At 29.6% G+C, this 18,800-nt stretch overlaps 1 protein-coding gene across 2 annotated transcripts in view; it reads left to right on the top strand.

Moving 5' to 3' along the window:
• Nucleotides 1–18,800, top strand: part of LOC135963302 (progestin and adipoQ receptor family member 3) — a 45,166-nt gene that overhangs the window by 5,425 nt on the left and 20,941 nt on the right. For both annotated transcript variants that reach the window (XM_065515092.1, XM_065515093.1), the window contains exon 2: nucleotides 705–900. In XM_065515092.1, the coding sequence (XP_065371164.1) occupies nucleotides 760–900 (141 nt within the window). In that variant the 5' untranslated portion in view covers nucleotides 705–759. The remainder of the gene's footprint in view (nucleotides 1–704; nucleotides 901–18,800) is intronic.

Here is an 18,800-nt window from a genome sequence, read left to right as displayed (position 1 = left end):
AAAATATAATGATATAAATGTGAGAAAATATGTTTATTTAAAAAAAAAAATTTTTGGTCAAGTTGTAGAAAAATCTTATGAGTTCGTTGTGAATATGTATGAATTGATACAGTCGAATAAAACACACTTGTATGTTAAAACAGTCCTCATGCATACATATTTGTGGAAATATTTGAAAAAATAATTGACAATTACGTGGAATTTAGCAAACAATTTTTGTCTTAATTACATGGCCACCACTGTATATCTGGATTACTAAGACATTAATATAGACAATATGGATATCTAATGATAGATATTTCAAAGACATTTGCAACGACGTATATAAGACCATATTAAGTTGGACCTACAATGGGTCAAAATCGGGAAAAAAAATTTTGAACCCGAATTTTTTTTTTCAAAAAAAAAAATTTAAAAAACCAAAAAAAAATTTAAAAAAAATTTTAAATTTAAAAAAAAAAAAATTAAATTTAAAAAAAAAAATTTAAAATTAATTTTTTTCAAAAAAATGAAAAAAAAACCACTAAAAAAAATTAAATTTTGTTTACCTAAAAATATTTAAAATTTAAGTATAATTTGGTGAAGGGTATATAAGATTCGGCACAGCCGAATATAGCACTCTTACTTGTTTATTTTATTTTTTTATGTATGAAATTTAATTAAAAATGTATTTATTTGTTTACTTGTGTTCATTTATTTTTCAGTGTTGATCGATATACGGTGGAATTGTTTGATTTGTGCAATCGTGTTTAAATTAAAATGAATCAATATGACATGACAAGTTCTCAATGTTTAACTGATTGCGGTCAGACAGTAACAGAAACTACAACATGTTACAAACGTAAAAATAATAATAATAACAATAATAATGATAAAACTCATGATGATGATGATCAAAAGGTATGTAAAAAGTTAGTATTATTTATTATTGTATTAAGTTAATGGCTGCACTAAAGTGAAGTTCGCGCTTAAAGGATCAAAGAACTATTAATATTGAGTGGAGAATTGTAAACATCCCACCAATTACTGATTAACATAATTTACGATAACTACTACTTACCACCAGCATTACTTAGGGATAGTTTAATGCTGACTTATTTATTATCATAAACAATACAATGTACAATTGAATAATTGTAATGTGTCATACAATGAATCAAATTACAGAGAGTGACGATATAGTGGAAACTTTTTAAACAATGGATACTTTTAAACTTCAGCTGTGCCGAATCCGAAAATTTTAAATATTTTTAGGTAAACAAAATTAATTTTTTTCCAAAGTTGTTTTTTAATTTTTTGGAAAAAAATTTTCGAATTGTTTTTTTAAAATTTTGTAAATTTAAATTTTTTTTGGTTTTTTCAAATTTTTTTTTAATATTTAGCAAAAAAAAAACTTTTGGTGAAAAAAAAACTAGGGATAAAATTTGTTCCGATTTTGATCCATTGTAGGTCCAACTTACTATGGTCTTATTTACGTCATTGCAAAGGTCTTTGAAATATCTATCATTAGATATGCACATTGTCTATATTAATGACTTAGTAATCCAGATATATGTAGGTCAAAAATATGTAAAAAATCGTGGTTGTCCTGGTTTTATATATCTGAGCTATTTGTGGACCAATTTTCTCGATTTTAAATGGCAACCGAGCCGGAAGAATTCCGGAGATATTGATGTATGAATCGTGTATGTAAGTTATTTGGGGGCTTCGGAAAGTTGATTTCAACAGACAGACAGACGGCCATGGCTTAATCGACTCCGCTATCTATAAGTATCCAGAATATATATATTTTATACGGTCGCAAAATTATATTGTGGAAATTACAAACGGAATGATATACCCTTCTCACGAAGGTGAAGGGTAAATAACACAGTACAACACATGATTTTGGGACTCAATTCTGACAATTGCACGTGAAAGTAGCCCCAAAAATAAGAACTTCTGCATCATTAGTTTTGTCAAGTTGGCTGCCGTAATAATTTAATGACCATACGAATTTTTTTTCCTCAAGGTGGATTTTTATCACTTTTTCTATATTTTAGCACGGTTATATCTCGTATACCGTACGGAATATCTCTTTTGTGGCTGAAGCAAAGTTGTAGATATTGAATAGTAGGAAAAAAGTACGGAACATACCTACCCGAAAAAGGTGCACCCAGTGCCTTAAAAATCGCAAAAATGCCCATTTTTTAACCAATTTTTCACCTTTTTTGCTCAATAACTGGATTACAAATCCAATTATGGACCGATCACCATGAAATTAGGTCATGTGATTTGTAACTATATGAAAGTTATTAATCATGAATTTTGTATGTATACCATCATTTTTAACATATTTATTCACTTTAAAGTGATTTTCGGAAGCGGGTCTTATATGGGAGCTATGAATAATTATTGACCGATCATAATAAAATTTTTTGACATGAATTTTATATATATAAAACTTATTTTGAGCGAAATTTGTGTAGATACATATATAAATTAAACATTTATGACCGATAAAGTCCAATTTCGGGAGGGCATTTGTATGGGGGCTAAGTGAAATAATGAACCGATTTCAGCCAATTTCAACAGGCTTCATCCTTGTGCCGAACAAATTATATGTACCAAATTCTTTTATGATCGGTCCATAATTTGTCATAGCTCCCATATAAGACCCGCTTCCGAAAATCACTTTAAAGTGAATAAATCTGTTAAAAATGATGGTATACATACAAAAGTCATGATAAATAACTTTCATATAGACACAAATCACACGACCTAATTTCATGGTGATCGGTTCATAATTGGATTTGTAATCCAGTTATTGAGCAAAAAAGGTGAAAAATTGGTTTAAAAATGGGCATTTTTGCGATTTTTAAGGCACTGGGTGCACCTTTTTTGGGTAGGTATGTTCCGTACTTTTTTCCTACTATTCAATATCTACAACTTTGCTTCAGCCACAAAAGAGATATTCCGTACGGTATACGAGATATAACCGTGCTAAAATATAGAAAAAGTGATAAAAATCCACCTTGAGGAAAAAAAATTCGTATGGTCATTAAATTATTATGGCAGCCAACTTGACAAAACTAATGACGCAGAAGTTCTTATTCTTGGGGCTACTTTCACGTGCAATTGTCAGAATTGAGTCCCAAAGCAATGAACTGAAAAATGTTGTACTGTGTAATAATCGATTTAAGTTCAGTATTGAAGCTACATTTGAGAGGAAGAACTCGTAAATCTAATGCAATACAATATAATTTAATAGTAAGATATTTTATGAAATCCTCAAAAATAACTCCCCGGGAGGTTATCAATAATTTCGAATTGTGAGTCTGGTCTTGGTTGCTATTGCCCAGTGAAAAAACTCTTATTTGGAAAAGAAATTGAATACTCGTCTCTTTTCGGATGAATCCAAATACAATTTAAGAGGCAGTGATGGGAGAACATTTTTAAAACGACTGGACCCCAAGTACACAAATAATGCAATCAAGTTAGCGGTGTCAATATTATAGAGTGGGGCTGTCCACGCTGCACTGTGGGAGAAATCAACAATTTAGTGGCGCAAAATAAAAAAAAAAACTTTCGCATATTTGATTTATTGTTATGTAGTTTCAATCTATAGTTGTTGCTGTACTTAAAAATATTTAACATTTATTAATAACTTCAGTGGTTTGGTCTTGACAACTATTTAAATGTAAAAAATTTTTCAGAAATTTTTTTTATGAAGAATTGGTTACAAAGTTGTTGTTAAGCTGGATAGTACAAGGTTTTCTTTAAGTTGTATTTTTACTTTTTTTTATGTAGATGGAATATGAGGCTTGGTAAATCAGAAAAATAAAAATATATTTTCCGCTATTTGTGATAACCAGGGAAACCAAAATATGCAAATGCATGTTTTTTCTGGTGAGTCTAATGAGCACATGGATAAGATATTTACACGTTTCAGAACTATTTAAGAATTTTGGCATCGATTTGTTAGTGCATATTTTTGCATATTTTACCCTTAAATACATATTTTTGCATATATTTGTTTTAAGATCATATTTATGTCATATTTTGCGTTTTTAGAGCATATTTTACTGTTTAATAGCATATTTTGAGTTTATCAAAAACAAATTTTGTCTTACTTATTTTTCGCTGTTGTGTTACAGGTTTTTACTTCCTTTGTTTAAAATTCAAAATTGAAAAATAGATGGCTTTTAACCAAAAGAAAAATTTAAAAAACAGAATTTTTTTTTTAAAATTTAAAATAACAATTCGAAAAATTTTTTTATCCAAAAAATTAAAAAACTGAAAAAAAAAATTTTTCACCTAAAAATATTTCAATTTTTTATTTTGAAGTATAATTAGGTGAAGGGTATATAAGATTCAGCACAGCCGAATATAGCTCTCTTACTTGTTTTAATATAAAATAAGCACTATTTTAATAATAGCTCCATCTAAATATCAAATTTTAGGTCTAATTCAAACTAAACCGTTCTAAGTGTTAAAGAAATATTGTCTTTTAAATTTGCTCCTGTAACATCAGTTGATGTCGAAAGAACATTTTCTATGTATAAAAATGTTTTCAGATCCAATAGACAACGATTTTTATTTAAAAATTTAAGTAATTTTTTTTTGGTTAAAAATTATGTAAAAGTTTGTTTTTTTAAGAGCATATTTTTTAAATTTTAAGAGCATATTTTAAAGTTTTTACTGCATATTTAAAGCGCCTAAAACGCATTTTTTAGAGCATATTTCCGGTTTCCCTGGTGATAACCAATGGCCATATTCTTATAGAATGTTTTTTTTTTTACTTTTTGAATTTTCGGAAGGTTGCCAGTTACTAATGCTGTGAGATGCAGTCCTAATTTTTTTACCAATATCAATGCTATATTATAGACTACATATGCTGAAAAATTTAGCTGCGAAAAAGTGCGAGGTGAATTTATATAATTTTTTTAAGAAATTATTATCGTTGGGACGATGTAAAATCTCGTACTAAATTTGTTCCTTATTTTTTTAAGATTGTATATAAGAAGTGCTATTGGTAATTACATTATATAAAAATGAAATGTATGTAATTCTAACTACTTACAAGTTGCTAAAAACAAATGCCCATATACCAAATTTGACTTAAAATTATGAGTCCTTTTAAATATGATAGTGCTTTATATAGATTAAAAATATAACATTTGCAAAGCGTTTTATGTAGAGATGCCAAATGGGGAATCCCGTTTCTGAAAATCCCGGGATTTTATAATTTTAAATCCCGGAGTTTTCGGGATTTTCCAAATCCCGTTTTTCATAAATAAATAAGATAAATTGTAGTTTTATGTAAATATTAATATATTTGTTTTAACGCTTTGTTATATCAACATTGTCCAGAACTTCATCTGCAAGCTATAAAAAAGTGGAACCGTTATCGAAAGATGTTAGGCAACTTTTGTTGGATCCATTACTTCCTAGTGATTCATTAGACTCTGAAGACGACTAATTTAAATAAATTTTAAAAACCTCATAATAAAAATTCACAAAATTGTAACAAGTGTTAGTTAGCTTAATTACTCTTTATTTCATTGTTTAATTATAACTAAATTATTTATTATAATGAAATAAAATCATTTCATATCTAATAATTGTTATTCGTTTTTAAAAATAAACTAATTAATAAAACTAAAAAAAGTTTAATTTTATATGAATATTTCGACCTATGCCGGCAATAGGGTAAATGTCCAAAATCTATGGATTTAAATAGTTACTTGCTATAAATAAAATTACTTATATAATTTAAATTTTTTGAAAGATATATTAAAATAATTTCTTACAATTGAAAATAGTATAGAATTTCTTCCGAGGTAGTGTAGTTTAGCAGCCACTACCGCTCATTCTACTGAAGTAGCAGTACCCATTTTGCATTACTTTATTAGCTTACCTCCTTGCCTGCAATATTTCCATATAAATGAAATTAATTTGGCCAAGCGTTTAGAAGATACGAATTTAGTTCCACTAAATTAGGGTTTTCTCCCACTGTGCGCTGAGAAAAATATGCCCCTATTAGGAGATTCCAGCTCGATAATTACACCAAACACACCTCTAGAGTTGTTTCCGAGTGCTTACCAATGAGGTACGCGATTTAAAGTGGTCTGTTTATTGGCCAGATATCAATTCTATAGAAAACCTATGGGGAAATTGTAGAACGCAAAATACGGACACACAGTTATGGTGTTTTGATCTTTGAGGACCGAATGTCAACAAATTTTGTAGCACAATTTCTGAGCATATAAAACATATTTCAGTTAAATTTTATCAAATCGATATCAGTAATTGTAAAAGATTTAAGCCTATATAAATGATTTTCTTAAGATGTCCTTATATGGAACCTATTACTAATTATGGATCAATCGTCATAAAAATAGGTGTCATGATTTGTATACATAGGGAAATTATTTATGTTGAATTCTATTTGGATACGGACATTTGTATAAATTTCTCGTCTTTAAACTGATTTTCGGAAGTGGGCGCTATGAATAATTATGGATAGATTGTCATAAGATTAGATTAGTCCCGGTTCACACTGTGAAACATTTGCTGCAAAACATTTTTAAATTCTCTTTTGAAAATGCATTCGTGTCCACACAGTGAAGTTTTTGCTTTTCAGTTTTTGACATTTCTGTACAGAACGAATACGAACGAATAAATGTGAATGACATACTCAACAAAAACTTCATGTACATGAAACATAGTACCCTTTTCCATTCCTCTTTCCCCTTTCGTCAACAAACTGAAATGTTTTGCAGCAAATGTTTCACAGTATGGATGGGGACTTACTGTTGAATTTTATTGGAATACCAAAATTTTCTGGACAATTATGCTCGTTAATGCGATTTTCGAAAGTAAGACTTACTATATGGGAGCTATGGTCAATTAGTTAACGATCCTCACAAAATTTTTACTGTGATTTCTTTTCGGGGAACATTTATATGGCGGCTAAATGAAATGATGTGCCGATTTCAACCAATTTTGTCCTTTGGCCGAAAACAACGCATATACAAGTTATTTTATAACAGTTATTTTGTGACTTTTAAAAATAAAAATCCATCTAAAACAGTTATTATTCAATGCAAAAATAAAAGTTCGCATGAAACTCTTAAAAAAGATATTCAATCTCATTTGAGGAGTTTTATTTTTCCCGTCAGAAATAAAACTCATTTGAGGAGTTTTATTTTGTCCGTCATAAAATAAAAGTCATTTGATGAGTATAGGTCTCCGTTGACTCTAACATAGAGAGTTTTTGATTTCAAATTTTCTGGATAACCCTTATTTACTGTCCCTGGTTGTAAGAATTAAACCTAAGTTTCCATTGTTGAGTTAATACATTGAATACTTTAAAGTTTATTATAATTTTCAAGAATTTAATTAATTGTGTTTTTATTTTTTTATAATATAAACATGTATTAAGAAAATAGTAAACAAATAGAAATTAATTAAGAATTTGTTTGTATTTTGACCATTAATTGAATATTTGGAACATTTTCCATTGTACAGTAAACCCTGTATATCAAAATATTTTTTTATTTCAGAATTATTTGATAGTTATTGGGTGCCAATGAATTGTTAAAATTGAAATCTTTTATTTCACAATCATCATTTTAATAAAAGTAAATTATGAAACTATTTTTTGTTAAAATTTCATAAATGTTTAAGATCCGGTTAAACTTATATGCTTCATCTGTTCACTTATTTTTTCTCAAAGAAACCAATTTCAAATGTCTGTCTAATTTAAATATACTTTTAATATTAGCACTCTGGTATTGTGATTACAATTAATTTGGTATTAACAACCAAAAGAGCAAACAAATTTAAAGTGCTTATCAGAAAACAGCAACACGCACTGAACATACATACGTGTAAATATGCTAAACTCATTTTAATAAATTGATAAGCGTACGAGTATTAATAATAAAAAAAAATTCCAAACAAATAAAATGTTGAAGCTGTACATTAATTTAATCTAATTATAGGTATGTATGTGCACGAGTAATGCGGCATTTCTAAGTTTTATTAGACAAATTAGTTTGATTTTTATCAGATTTTAACAACATTTTAGTTATTTATTATTTTTTTTTAATCGGTAGTACAGTGCCATTATTAAGGGAGCGTACAGGTTGTTAGAATTTTTCTTTATGTAGAGAATGAATAGGTAGGTATCATATGACTGTATTCTGCAACCTCACAAACCCTATTAACGTCTTTTATAATGCGAAATTGTTATACAAAGTAAATCATGAGTATGCACAATTTTGTGCAATTATTAAAGTATTTTTATAAAAGATATTAATACCCTACAATATACAGTATGAGCATATTTTTGAAAAATAAAAAACATATAATAAATTTACATATCGTTAGCTTTGTGTGCAAATGTGCTAAGTTCCTTTTCACAATTTCCACAGGAGACACAAAAAACGATTTTAGAACTCTTGTTTTAAATAGTTTTAAAAATCTGCAAATACAGTTTTATTACTTAATAGTTGAAAAGCCTGTCCATGCCAGGCAAATTTGGAATTTCAATAATATCTCCTTCATCGGTCTTCATAAAAATCTACAAAATATAAAAATTTCCTACAAAAAATAAGTAATTATATAGGGAGGTTTATGGCCAAATTCAATGATCTTTGTATGTCATCAGATAGCATCAAAAAGTAGTGAAAAAGTAAAATTCCCTTATAAACAAGTAAGAAAGTATGGTCGGTCAAGCCCGACCATATAATACCCTACACCAAGTAAACGAGCAAAAACATTTTTCTTTTAAAATATCAATAATTTATATTCGTGAGTGATTTTCGGAAGTGGTCCTTATACGGGAGCTATGACCAATTATGAACCGATCACCTTGAAATGAGGTCGTGTGATTTATGTCTTAATGAAAGTTATTTATGTTGAATTTTGTGTATATACCAAAATTTTTAGGAGATTTATGCACGTTTAAGTGATTTTTGGAAGCGGGTCTATATGGGAGCTATGACTAATTATGGACCGATCGTAACAAAATTTGGTGACATGAATTCTGTATATATGAAACTTATTTGGAGCGAAATTTGTGTACATACATATATAAATTAAACATTTATGACCGATAAAGTCCAATTTCGGAAGGACATTTGTATGGGGGCTAGGTGAAATAATGGACCGATTTCAGCCAGTTTCAATAGGCTTCGTCCTTCAGCCGAACAAATTATATGTACCAAATTTGATCGAAATATCTTAAAAATTGCGACCTGTACTCAAGGTTTACATGGACAGCCAGCCAGACGGACGGACGGACATCGTTTAATCGTCGATCGGTATACTTTAAGGTGGGTGTTAGACCAATATTTTTTCATCTGCACAAACGCATAATACCCTCCCCACTATGGTGGTGTAGGGTATAAAAAAATATCTTCTCCATCACCTGTAATAACTGATGATCTGTGGTACAAAACATATTAAGGCCAAACACTGATCGTAATAGTGCTATTTTGGAATGTATGAATGACATCGCATTGCTGATGAACCGGATTCCGGTTTAACCGAAAATGTTTTTTTAAAAAAAACGGTTTTGATTACTGTCTTTAAAAAAAACGGTGAACCCATTTCGGTTTTTGTCTTCCAAAAAAAAACCGGTTAACCAGTTTATAATAAATTTGTATTTAATATGAACAAGATTTACTTAAATTTATTTCTATTTTTGGACTCTAATAGGAAATTTGTTAAGAATTGTGTACTAAATCATCGGAAATTTTGCATTTTTGAATTCTTAAGACTCTATCTTTATGTAATTATTTTATATCTTTTACGAAATATTTTTAAAAAGGTTTTTCATAAATATGTTTGAATGATCTTTAGAACTTAAAAAAACCGAAACCGGTGGAGTTTACAAAGATGAAAAACCGGTTTTGGATACTCCAATATATATTTTAGGTCGTTTGGCAAGCATGTGCCCATTGTAATGCAGAGAGAAGTCAATCGGTTTCTTTATATATCCCAGGTAATCTAGATTTAAGTAAATTGTCACATTAGTCTCTCTATGTAATCTATGTTGAAGTCACTTTTAAAGAAGAAAGATAGAAGTAATCAAGTGCAGAGTCAAATTGTAGCATAGGTCCCTTTGTAATCTGAAGTGTAGTATGTTTAATTTTATTATTTTCATTCCACTTTCGGCATAAGCCATTCTACTAATTATAATGTAGATAATGCAGATAGTATTATCATTTTACTGTCCCTTGTTAGATCAATCTGTAGTCACTTCAAAAGTCTAATTATGTATCAATTTAAAGATTAGCTACTTTACTAACCAATAATATTATCTGACAAAGTCAATATACATTTAACTGTCCCTTAAAAGTGGCTTTTTATATTGTACTTTAGCAGGCGCGGATCCTATAGGAAATTTCCTCCCCATATAAAAAAAAAATTTCATATAAAAAAGGAATAAAAAGAAAAATGTAGAACATATTTTAATTTCCCCACCCCCAAATGGTTGACCTAGATCCGCGCCTGACTTTAGAGTCTTGTTATTTTACTTACGCCAAGTAATCTGGAAATAATTCATTTTAAAATTTGTATAAATTTCATATTTTACTTACTACATTTGTTGTCGTAAAGTGACACTTTACTGTCTCATTGTGCCGTATTATGTATATGATTTTAAAGACTGGTTATTTTATTTTATTTTCGGGTCAATTATCATTGTAGTTACCGACTATTTTGTTCCTAGAATAGTCTTTAACTTTAATAGGGATACAAAATATATATAAGTTATGGTGTCTACAACCAATATTCCAAGTGTTGTGGTCGATAAAAAACACAAAAGTAATATTTTCATCAAATAAATTATTGTCGAAGTGCATATTTAAGCAATGTTCAGCTAAATATGCAATAGCCTACTTTTTGAACTTCTTGAATTATACGTTTTTTGGTTAAACGGTTTATAAATACTAGAAACTAGAGTTTCAAAAAAACCGAAGAATTTCAAAATCGGTTTCGGTCGGTTTTGTGATAATTTATTAAATATCAAGTGTTATAGAAACAAAATCAGTTGATAATCAGTTGGAAATGCTATACAAATTTAAAATTCAAACTTGACGGGTGTTCAAGAGGATAAAGGAAAATTGGTTTTCTCCCCAGAGGAGAAAACCTTAGCGCCCAAAAATGAAATGAAATAACTCCCAATACAGTGAAATAACTCCTAATTTCCAAAATAAAATGAAATAAAACCCAACAAAAATTTCATTGGGAGTTATTGCAGTATGAAATAACTCCCAACAAAAAATTATGCAATAACTCCCTATGCGTTAGGAGTTGTTTCATAATGAAATAAGTCCCAAGTTGTATGGAAAATTTGTTGGGTGTTATTTAATTTTTTCGTGGGGAGTTATTTCATTTGGGAGTTATTTCACGGTACCGGTGATCTTTTCTGGCATAAATGATGCATTTATTCTGCCTTTTACCCTTATTTGTGTTCTTTTCTGAATAAAATGTAGTTTGGTCGTGTTCTTTTCTAATAATGTTACCCTAAAACCCTGAATATATGCAACATGATTCACCCTCAATTTTATCAAAGGGTTAGAAATACACCACTTTTTATGTAAGCTACATAAAAGAAAATTGCATAAATGGTAATGATTTTTGTTCTATTGTGATCGTTAAAAATGCAACACATTATGAGGGTATGATGGGTAGTTAACCTTTAACAAATGGTACAAAATATATAGGCAACATTTTGTGTCAGAAAAGAAAACACCATAAGTCTTTGTTAAAAACACTTTGCATTCTTTTTTATACCCTCCACCACCACAAGTGGTGAATGAGGGTATATATAAGTTTGTCATTTCGTGTGTAACATTGAGAAATATTCATCTGAGACCCAATAAAGTATATATTTTCTTGATCCTTATGAAATTCTAAGTCGATTGAGCCATGTCCGTCTGTGTGTCTGTGTAAAACACGCTCACGTCCAAAATACGCAAACAAAATTGGTAAACTTGCAAGAAAAATGTTTACTGTTCTCCTAAGCAGTTTGATATTGAAAATCAGCAAAATTGGTTCAGTAGAACCAGAGCTATGAACCAAAATGTGAGACAACCTAAAAAAAATTTATAATTTTCACATATTTTTGGTTATTTGTGTAAATATATTGCAGATGATACCATAAAACTTTACACACGTTATTTTTATAATAAAATGACTAACTCTAGTGAAAATTATAAGAATCGGTTCATGATTTCTCATAGCTCCCATACAAATTTCTTCCCGAAATATGGTTCTATGGTCTATAAATGCCTTCAGAATTGCAGTATTCATACAAAATTCAGCAACAATAAGTTTCGTGCTAAAAGAAATCACAACACTAAATTTTTTGTGGATCGGCCCATATTTGACCATAGCCCCATATAAAGTTAACTTCCGAAAATCACTTAAATTAGCACAAATATCTTATAAATATCGCTATTAAGTTGAAATTCGTCATAAATACCAAAATCTCTATATATAATTCTATGATGATCGGCCCATAATTGGTTATAGCTCCCATATATACATATCAACCTAAAAAATATGTATGCAGGTGGAGGGTATTTAAGATTCGGCAAAGCCGAATATACCGTTCTAACTTGTTTTAAATTAAATAATCAGTAATTTGAATTTTAATTATCAAGAAATACTTGGATGAATCTTTGGATGAAAAAGTTTGTTTTTCATTTCTAAATTTTTAATTTTTCTACTGAAAATATATTAAAAGTAAAAACTGAAGAATTATTGTCGGTTTCGGGTTCGGTGTTAGGCCTTGAAAAACCGCGGTTTCGGTTTCGATTAAAACCGAACACGAAACTCTAGATTACACTGACTTTTTGAGATCAATTAACTACAGCGTAGACTACTTAGGACAATTTATCAGACAGTCTTTTTTGTAATCTTGACTTCCGTCTAGGACATGCTTATGTTAAAATAACTAGTCACATAGCTAGTTATGTAACCAGTGTTGACCCCAAATGATAGGTAAAACCTCTTCTATTTCGGGACAGTTACCCAGAACTGCTGGGTGACTAGGCAAACCGCATCAAAAGACCAAATACCTTTTTTTAGGATTGGTGCCCCATTTAGTTTGAAGGGCTTCAATGTTTTTAGCAGTAAGTAAATTAAAATTCGTAAAATTCTATAAAATTTAAAGAATGTAGCACTAACGCCCAATCGCTTATGACTGACTATAATTTCGTTGGAAAAATTTAAGCGCCACGTTTGTTTTTTTTGTTTTGTTAATTGATAATGATTTTATGTTTATACGATTGCACTTATAAAGTACTCGCTTGTAGTTTGCTTTTTTTTATCATTTTATACAATAATGATGATAATTAAATTTAGTGCCCAAATATCTTTAGAGCCGTGATTTATTTTATATTTTTTTGGAACGCATAGACACTGAGCTATACAGACAGACACTATCAAATTAAATTTTTGTTTGCAATTTTTTTTATTATTTTTTTTGTTAAACTTTATCAATTATTTAACAATTGAGGGTCATTGAATTGTGTGTATGTGAAATTCCATTCAAAATAATATTAAAAAACAAAATTTCAATTACTTCTTTTGTTAAAAGTTCAATTACATAATATTTAATTATACACAAATATACATACATATATTGCATGTACATATGTAGTTCCATACTTTTAAATCTGTATTTTATACATAGTTTACACATGATCACTTTACACAAGTGATGAGTAGAGCGCAAAAGAGAACTAACTACTAGTTACCACCAAAATGTGTTAATTTATTTATTTTTTTTAACTTATTTTATTTAATTTTTGGTTACCGGCATATAAATAAATATTTATTTATTTAAAACCTGTTTCTATGGGATTTTGTACTACTATAAAGTTTTATTTGTTATAGTTTCATACACGAGTTTCACCTAAATTTTATTTAAATATCTCCCAACAGTTTACACCGTTTCCAAATTATATTGAAATCATTTTCCATAATCTAATAATTTGTAAGATTGCTACTTAATTTAGTTTTTTCTTCTACTTTATATATTTGTTGTTAGTTAAATCTTTTCAGAAGCTAAGTTGAAAATGTATTGCGACAAATTTTTAAATTACATTTTGAAATGGTGTAACACAGTCAGTCTCACACTTACACGCCCATAAAGTTCATTTGAGATATTGGATGCTGCTTGTTCTCTTTAACAAGTGTCACAATTTTATGTGACTGAACTCAAAAACTTGGAATTCCACACAAACAATTGTCATTGATAAAAACTCAAAATGTTTATGTTTAAAAAAAAAAACAAAATGAAAAGAAATCCAAACGAAATAAATATCAAAAATATTTTGTTTTTACCAATTTACAATGCACTTTAAATACGTTTAACCCTGGCTTTGTAAATAAATCGTTACGTATTATTTGACCTTCAAATTCATATTGCCTATGCGAACGAATTTTAAATACAAGTATTTGTATCTGTTTTTTATAGTTTTCTCTTTTTTTTTGTATTTCGATTTTTATTTTATTCATAATTATATTATTAAACTGTTTTGTTTTTTTTTGCCAAAATTGTTTGTGCATATTTCAGTTTATTTTTTATTCAAAAGTACTGAAACAAACATACAGTGTGTGTGTTAAGTGCGCATACACATGACTGAAAAATGTACATAATTGTATTAGGGGAGTTGACAGTGGAAATATACTCACATCAGAGGTAACGAATTTATAAATCTTCTCAGCAAAAACTTGGTAATGACATGTCAATTCTGATTATCATATTTATCTACTACACCACCGCACTATAGCCGAAAAACCCAAAGTATCGGCAAAAACTATTTCCCGACAAGCTAGACTCACCCAATTTGGTATGCAGTCTTCTACTGTCAAAATAATCGATTTTAGTAAAAATGGGCGGTCCACGCCCACTTTTTTTGTAGTGTGGGCGTAGATTTTGTAGTGTGGTGTAGATAAATTTCTACAAACCTTAGACAAAATTATGAAAGTCGTATCAGTTTTTTCGTGGGGCTCCCTTATGAACTTACCTTTTACAAAAGCTGCATTAAGTCGTGAGTAGAGTATCCAAACCCGAAAACCGGTCAACCTGTTTTTTTATCTTTGTAAACTCCACCGGTTTCGGTTTTTTTAACTTTTCGGTTTTTTGACAAACCGGTTTTTGTAAGACAGTTAATCGGTTTTAATGAAATATATTTCCTAAAGCTCATTCAAACATATTTATGAAAAACTTTGATACCATTTTTAAAAATATTGATTTATTTTATAGAAAATTGTAGCATTTGACAACATTGCTAGGATATAAAATAATTGCATAAAGAATTCAAAAATGCTAAATTTCCATTAAATATAAACCGGTTAACCGGTTTTTTTTAAAAGACAATAATCGAAACCGGTTTTTTAAATTTGCCGGTTTTTTGGACACTCTAGTCGTGAGTTTGCAATTATTTGCAAACAAATTTTACATGGCATTAAACCTTTGTCTCCCACGAACAAATACATGTAGGCTACTCCTTTATCGGTGGTTATCCACGGGAGTTCTACTCCACAAAAGACGATAACACTATTCACAATTTCCCAAAAAGATGACTCAGTAAAAACCTCAAAATAAGTGCTAAATACAGACATTTACAAAATATCTTTACAACAGTTAAAAATACAGACCTCGAGTGATAGAATCCATATTCCAAGATTTATTTAATTGAAAGAATATTTTGGAAAACAACGTTTTATTTAAGAACAATTATATTGCTTCACAATTGATAATACGAATGAGAATAAATTTACATATTATTAGTATTTTAAGTATAATTATATGTTGTCAACTTTCATTATTTGTATCTATTTTTTCTTTCCAATATTTTGGCAATTTAACGCCATACAAAATTTTAAAAATATGATGTTGAAAATCGACGTTGTGCCGCAAATTCAACCATAGTGCACCGTATTGGAGAAGGTATTAAAATATACCGATCGACTCAGAATCACTTTCTTTAATATCCGCTTCCGAAAATTACTTCTCTTAAAAATTTTGGTATACACATAAAATTCAAAATAAATAACTATCATATAGACATAAATCACACGACTTAATTTCATGGTGATCGGTCCATAATTGGTCATATCTCCCATATAAGGCCCACTTCCGAAAATCACTCATGAATATAAATTTTTGAAATTTTAAAGGAAAAATGTTTTTGCTTATTTACTTAGTGTAGGGTGGTATCATGTGTCATCACTTGTCTTCAATGACTACTATTTAGTTACTATGTTTATCAATTATTCGAGTTAGAAGTTAATAACTTTTTTTAATCGATAACTCCGATTAATTTTTTAAGTTTCTTTGAATAATTTACTAAAATGTATAAAAACAAGTAAGAGAGCTATATTCGGCTGTGCCGAATCTATATACCCTTCACCAAATTATACTTTAAAATAATTTTTTTTTAATATTTTTAGGTAAACAAAATTTAATTTTTTTTAATAGTTTTTCAAATTTTTTTTTTCGAAATTGTTTTTTAATTTTTTTTAAGAAAAGTCTTTTCTAAATTTTTTAAAATTTTTTTTTTAGTTTTTAATTTTTTTTAAAAAAAATTTACGACAAAAAAAAATTCGGGTTAAAAAATATTTTTCCCGATTTTGACCCATTGTAGGTCCAACTTACTATAGCCTTATCTACATCGTTGCAATGGACTTTGAAATATCTATCATTAGATATCCATATTGTCTATATTAATAACTTAGTAATCCAGATATAGATAAAAAAAATAGGTCAAAAATCGAGGTTGTCCCGGTTTTTTGCTCATATCTCCGTTATTTATGGACCGATTTTGCTGATTTTAAATAGCAAACTTCTCGAAAGCATGCCTGACAGAATTATTGAAGATTTGGATTCCAAAGATAGCTGGGGTCTTCAGAAAATTGATTTGAACAGACAGAAAGACGGACATGGCTTAATCGACTCCGCTATCTATAAGGATCCAGAATATATATACTTTATAGGGTCGGAAATGAAAAATGTAGAAATTACAAACGGAATGACAAACTTATATATATCCTTCTCACGAAGGTGAAGGGTATAAAAACCTGAAAATTTCTAATAATTTGTTGTTTAACAATAAAGAAAATTTTTTTGTTAAGAATTAGTGTGCTGAATTCCCAATAATTGATAAATTCACTGAAATTTATTGTTGGGGGATAAGCTAGTTCCTATGCGCATTTCACTGTTTGCTTAGGCCAGATCATCAGGAAACCTTTTCCCAAAAGGCTTTAGAAAAACTAAAGATATTATACAAATAAAACACTAGAGTGAATGAGAATTACAGACACTCAAGCTTTATTTGTAAAAATATCAAAGCTTAAACAAAACACCAACAATAATAAAATAATAAGAAAGCTCTGCTCGACTATGCCCTACATCAGCTATTGAAATACTTCTTTATAAACATAATTTCTAAAAACGATTTAAAAACGAATTCTCATAAACCACATGATTTGTTTTTTTTTGCTTTAATTTCGAGTAAACAAATCCCCTTGAAATCTGGAGGAACTATAAGCTAACTTTTGTTTTGAAATTTAAAGTGTGCCCGTTAGGTTATGTTTCCAGTCAGCCGCGAAGTGAAGACATGAAAGATGAGCAGCTCACGTGGGTCCAGGCAATAGGTCCCTTTGTGTTACTTGAAAGTAAAAAGAAAAGAGGGACAGAAATGAAAATTTCTATTAGGTTATTAGGTCTCTCCATGGAGATTCCCGTGTCTGGCCTGATTAGCCAATTTCTATTCCTGATAGAGGCATTAATGCACTCTAGCTTCATGTCCGAGAGCTCAGAAAGACTAATTAAGGAACGATGTCCCAGAAACCTCAGGCGTAGATCTCCTAATGCCGGACAATGACAAAGAAGATGAAAAATGGTCTCATCCTCCACTTCATTTTGAGAACTTCTACAGAAGTCGTTGTAGGGCAAGCCAAGAAGATATGTTGTCCGCTCTCGGTCTAGTCGGGGCCATAACGTCCTGGTTATAGTACATGTGGGTTCACAACCCCATCTTGTCTGAGCGAGCTCATAGCAGAAGTTACTAATTTGTAGCTTGCATTTGGATAACGGAATCCCGCATAGAAAGTCTGTGTCTCCGTCAGGCAGCATGGCGCCTTTTTTCGCAAAATCATCAGCTTTGCCATCCTGTTTAAGGATGCCCGGCATTCCTGGACTAAATTAGAGATTTTATTGCGGCCTGACTGTCAGTATACATACGTGCTAAAAAGGATTTATTTAACAAGTAGGCGTTGCACCTCACATACAAAATTTTGTTGTTAAAAATGGGCAGGATAGGAACAATGGATAATACCTCTCATGCAAGGTAAATATGCCCACTTCCGAAAATCAGTTTAACGATCATAAATCAAACAAAAATTTTTTAATTCAAATAAAATTTAACAAAAACAAGTTTTATTTATATTTCAGGACGATGCGTCCGTAATTGGTCATAAGAATTGTAAAAAAAATATTGAAATTTTAATAGAAAAATGCTTTGCTCTTGTATAGTCGGAGCTTGACCGACTATACTTTCCAACTTATTTTTATTGTTAGTGGCTTTAAAATCAAATACATATATGTAAATGATAAATGTACGTCTACAACAATTGTATTTTAAATCCCCACACTACGAATTGTGAATACCCCTAATAATATGTATGATAATAAATCTGCAATTATTTCCTCAATGCTACCAAACTGTACTCAAACATTATTTCTCAAAAGTTAAATCTCTTACAATATCTTGACGTTTTTGTAACAT

Source organism: Calliphora vicina, chromosome 1 (genome assembly GCF_958450345.1).
Source record: "Calliphora vicina chromosome 1, idCalVici1.1, whole genome shotgun sequence".
Taxonomy (NCBI): Eukaryota; Metazoa; Arthropoda; class Insecta; order Diptera; family Calliphoridae; genus Calliphora; species Calliphora vicina.
The sequence above is the reverse complement of the archived record's forward strand: the minus strand, read 5'-3'. Positions and strand labels throughout refer to the sequence as shown.